Genomic DNA, 3,079 nt, shown 5'->3' on the forward strand with positions numbered 1-3,079 from the left:
GATTACAACCTTGGAAACCCTATGGGATAGTTCTACTCCATCCTACAGGGTTGCTATGAGTCGGAATCAACTTGATGGCAGTGGGTTTTGGTTTAGTGAGTCAGGCAAGCTGAGGGGAGGATGTGGGCCCTGAGCTTCGTACCAGCGTCAGAATCGGGGAAGGTGGCAGTCATTAGCCAAATCACTCAGGCAACGAGCACTTTTACTGCAAGACTATAGGCATTAGCAGGAGTAGAGGTCACTTCCAGTTGGAACTATAAGGGAAGTTGTCACATAAAAGTTGCTCTGATGGTTCTCCAAAAAATGAGCCATTGCTCCTGGAGGATTAGCTCATTGTAGGGTTACTCTCTGCCAGTGATACAGTCATGTAGCCTGTTGGACAGAGAGAGGCAGTTGGTGGCCTGTTGTGGGTCTATAATCTCCTGGTGCACATGAGAGTTGAATCTAGATTCCTCTGGGACAGAGCCAGGAAATGAACTTTAGGGCCACAGGTAGTCCTGGCTTTATCCTCACACCCAAGTAATACATTTTTATTCTTAGCTCAGTCTCCCAAGCATTCCAGCTTCCTGTCATGAATTTCAGCTATGTCCCTAACCGTCCTACTGAGTGGGATTGGTCTGTCCTTGGAACTTGAGTTTGAGCCATGTCTCTTGACCATATTATATTTCTGTCTCTAAAGGCTTAAAAAAGAATTGCTTAGATATAATATAGGTATGTTTTCCCCCTTAAGAAAAAAACAATGTTGCCGTGGGGTGAGATGAGAAATGTTGGCTAACACTTGACCTAATCTGTGTTTTCTGCAGTGTCTTGGGATAAAGTGCGAATTCCTGGTGTGCTGCAGCGGTTGGGAGTGACTTACTTTGTGGTTGCAGTGTTAGAGCTCCTCTTTGCGAAACCTGTGCCTGAAAACTGTGCCTCGGTGAGAAACCCTGCTTTTACAAAAAGAGAGGGGAAGAAGTCACTTTGGAATTTAGTGTATAGTTTTGAGAACTTTATTAGTTATGAGTGTAATGCTTTACTTCAGGAGATCCTTTAACTCTGTTAATCGAATTAACTCTGTTAATCAAATGTTCTTGATGACATTGCGTGATATCACCATCTTCTAGTGGTAATTCAGTCTTTTGGGGGCATAATTGACATTTTTTCAATTCCCATATGGTAACAATATGTGTTAAAAAAAAAAAAAACTCACAAAGCATTTTGGTATGTATATAAATGCTGTAAGAATTCAACTTAGAGAAAAATGCCATGGGTGGCTATGGGAGGATGACAATACTGTACTTGGCTAGTTCTTATTTCTTCTTTATAATAGTATGTGAAAATCTCACCTCTTGTGATTACTTCCTATCTTACTATAAATATCAGACTTGAGCTTACCCAGGTGACAGCCATTTTTTTCTTCCACTAGAGGTAAAAAAAATCAAGTGGAAGTGTTTACATTCTTCCATTTGAGGTCCTACTTAATAAATTAATAAAGCTTTATGTGTTTTCTAGCTATTTTCAGTTTATGCAGCTAGCAGATTTTTCACTGAATCTCAAATTCTCTTGGTTCTTCCTCCGATGATTGCTTAGTTGTAAGCATTTTGGAGTCCTTTTTAATCACTGTTACTTTACCTCCTCTGCCCCTCCTTGTCAATGGATCAGTGTCCTCTGGCTATAGATTTTCCTTGAGGTGAAGTGGAGACCAGACATGTACAAGTGCACAGGGAGCTTGGTTAACCATGAATGTCACAGCGGTAGTTTTCAGTCCTTCTGTGGGACCTAAGGGTTCTGTGGAGACTCTTCTGGGGTGCCATGACTGGATGAGGGGCTGGGTGGGAGGCGGAAGGTAGAATACCAAGAATAGTTGACACTCCTTCTTCCTTCAACTAGAATAGTTGCAGAAGTTTAATTAATTTTTTTAATTAAAAATTTCTTTCTATATAAGTCTTATTGAGATATAATTCGCGTATCATAAAACCCACCTTTAAAAGTATACAATTCAGTGGTATTTACTATATTCACAGAGCTGTGGAACTACCACTAGTTTCTAATTCCAGAACATTTTCATCACCCCAAAAAGAAACCCATTCCCATTAGCAGTTACTTCCCATTGTCCCTCACCCCTTCCTACCCCCAGTCCCAGGCAACCATTAATCTACTTTCTGTTTCTATAGATTTGGCTATTTTGAACATTTCATATAAATGAAATCATACATTATGTGGCCCTTTGTGTCTGGCTTCTTTCATTTAGCACAGTGTTTTCACAGTTCATCTGCGTTGTGGCATGTATCAGTACTTCATTCCTTTTCATTGATGGTAATATTCCATCGTATGGATATACCACGTTGTATTTCTCCATTCATCAGAACAGTTGAATTGTTAGTATTTTTGTCTGTTGTTAGTAATGCTGCTATGAACATTCATGTACAAGGTTTTGTGAACAAATATGTTTTTAATTCTGAGTACATACCTAGGAGTACAATTGTCCACTGATTTCGTTACCAATGTTTTTACTGTGATATTTCACAGAGAGGGAGCATCTAAACAACATAATATATCATATATATATATGTGTGTGTGTATATATATATGTATATGTGTATATATATATGTATATATATGGAGCCCTGGTGGCACAGTGGATAAGAGCTCAGCTGCTGACCAAAATGTGGGCAGTTCGAATCTACCAACCGCTCCTTGGAAACCCTGTGGGGCAGTTTCTGCTCTGTCCTACAGGGTTGCTATGAGTTGGAATTGATTCGATGACAATGGATTTGAGTTTTTGTTTCTGTTTATATGTATGTGTGTGTATATATATGTATTTTATTACTGTAAGGGCTAAGAAAAGCATTCCAGGGAATTTTCCAAATACATACACTGTGTATTATCTCCCGTTCTGTTTGCATTTAGTTCATGTCTGTTTCTTTCTACTCCTCACTTAGGAGAGAAGCTGCTCTTCTCTTCGAGACCTCACATCCAGCTGGCCACAGTGGCTCTTCATTCTGCTGTTGGAAAGCGTTTGGCTGAGCTTGACATTCTTCTTACCAGTTCCTGGATGCCCTACGTAAGTGAACCCTTCTAGGTAATCTTCTTTTCT

At 39.8% G+C, this 3,079-nt stretch overlaps 1 protein-coding gene across 1 annotated transcript in view; it reads left to right on the forward strand.

Moving 5' to 3' along the window:
* Positions 1–3,079, forward strand: part of HGSNAT (heparan-alpha-glucosaminide N-acetyltransferase) — a 45,789-nt gene that overhangs the window by 34,192 nt on the left and 8,518 nt on the right. Inside the window, exons 7-8 of the mRNA XM_023736697.1 lie at positions 797–919; positions 2,925–3,046. Of these exons, the coding sequence (XP_023592465.1) occupies positions 797–919; positions 2,925–3,046 (245 nt within the window). The remainder of the gene's footprint in view (positions 1–796; positions 920–2,924; positions 3,047–3,079) is intronic.

Source organism: Trichechus manatus, unplaced genomic scaffold (assembly GCF_000243295.1).
Source record: "Trichechus manatus latirostris isolate Lorelei unplaced genomic scaffold, TriManLat1.0 scaffold00090, whole genome shotgun sequence".
Lineage (NCBI taxonomy): Eukaryota > Metazoa > Chordata > Mammalia > Sirenia > Trichechidae > Trichechus > Trichechus manatus.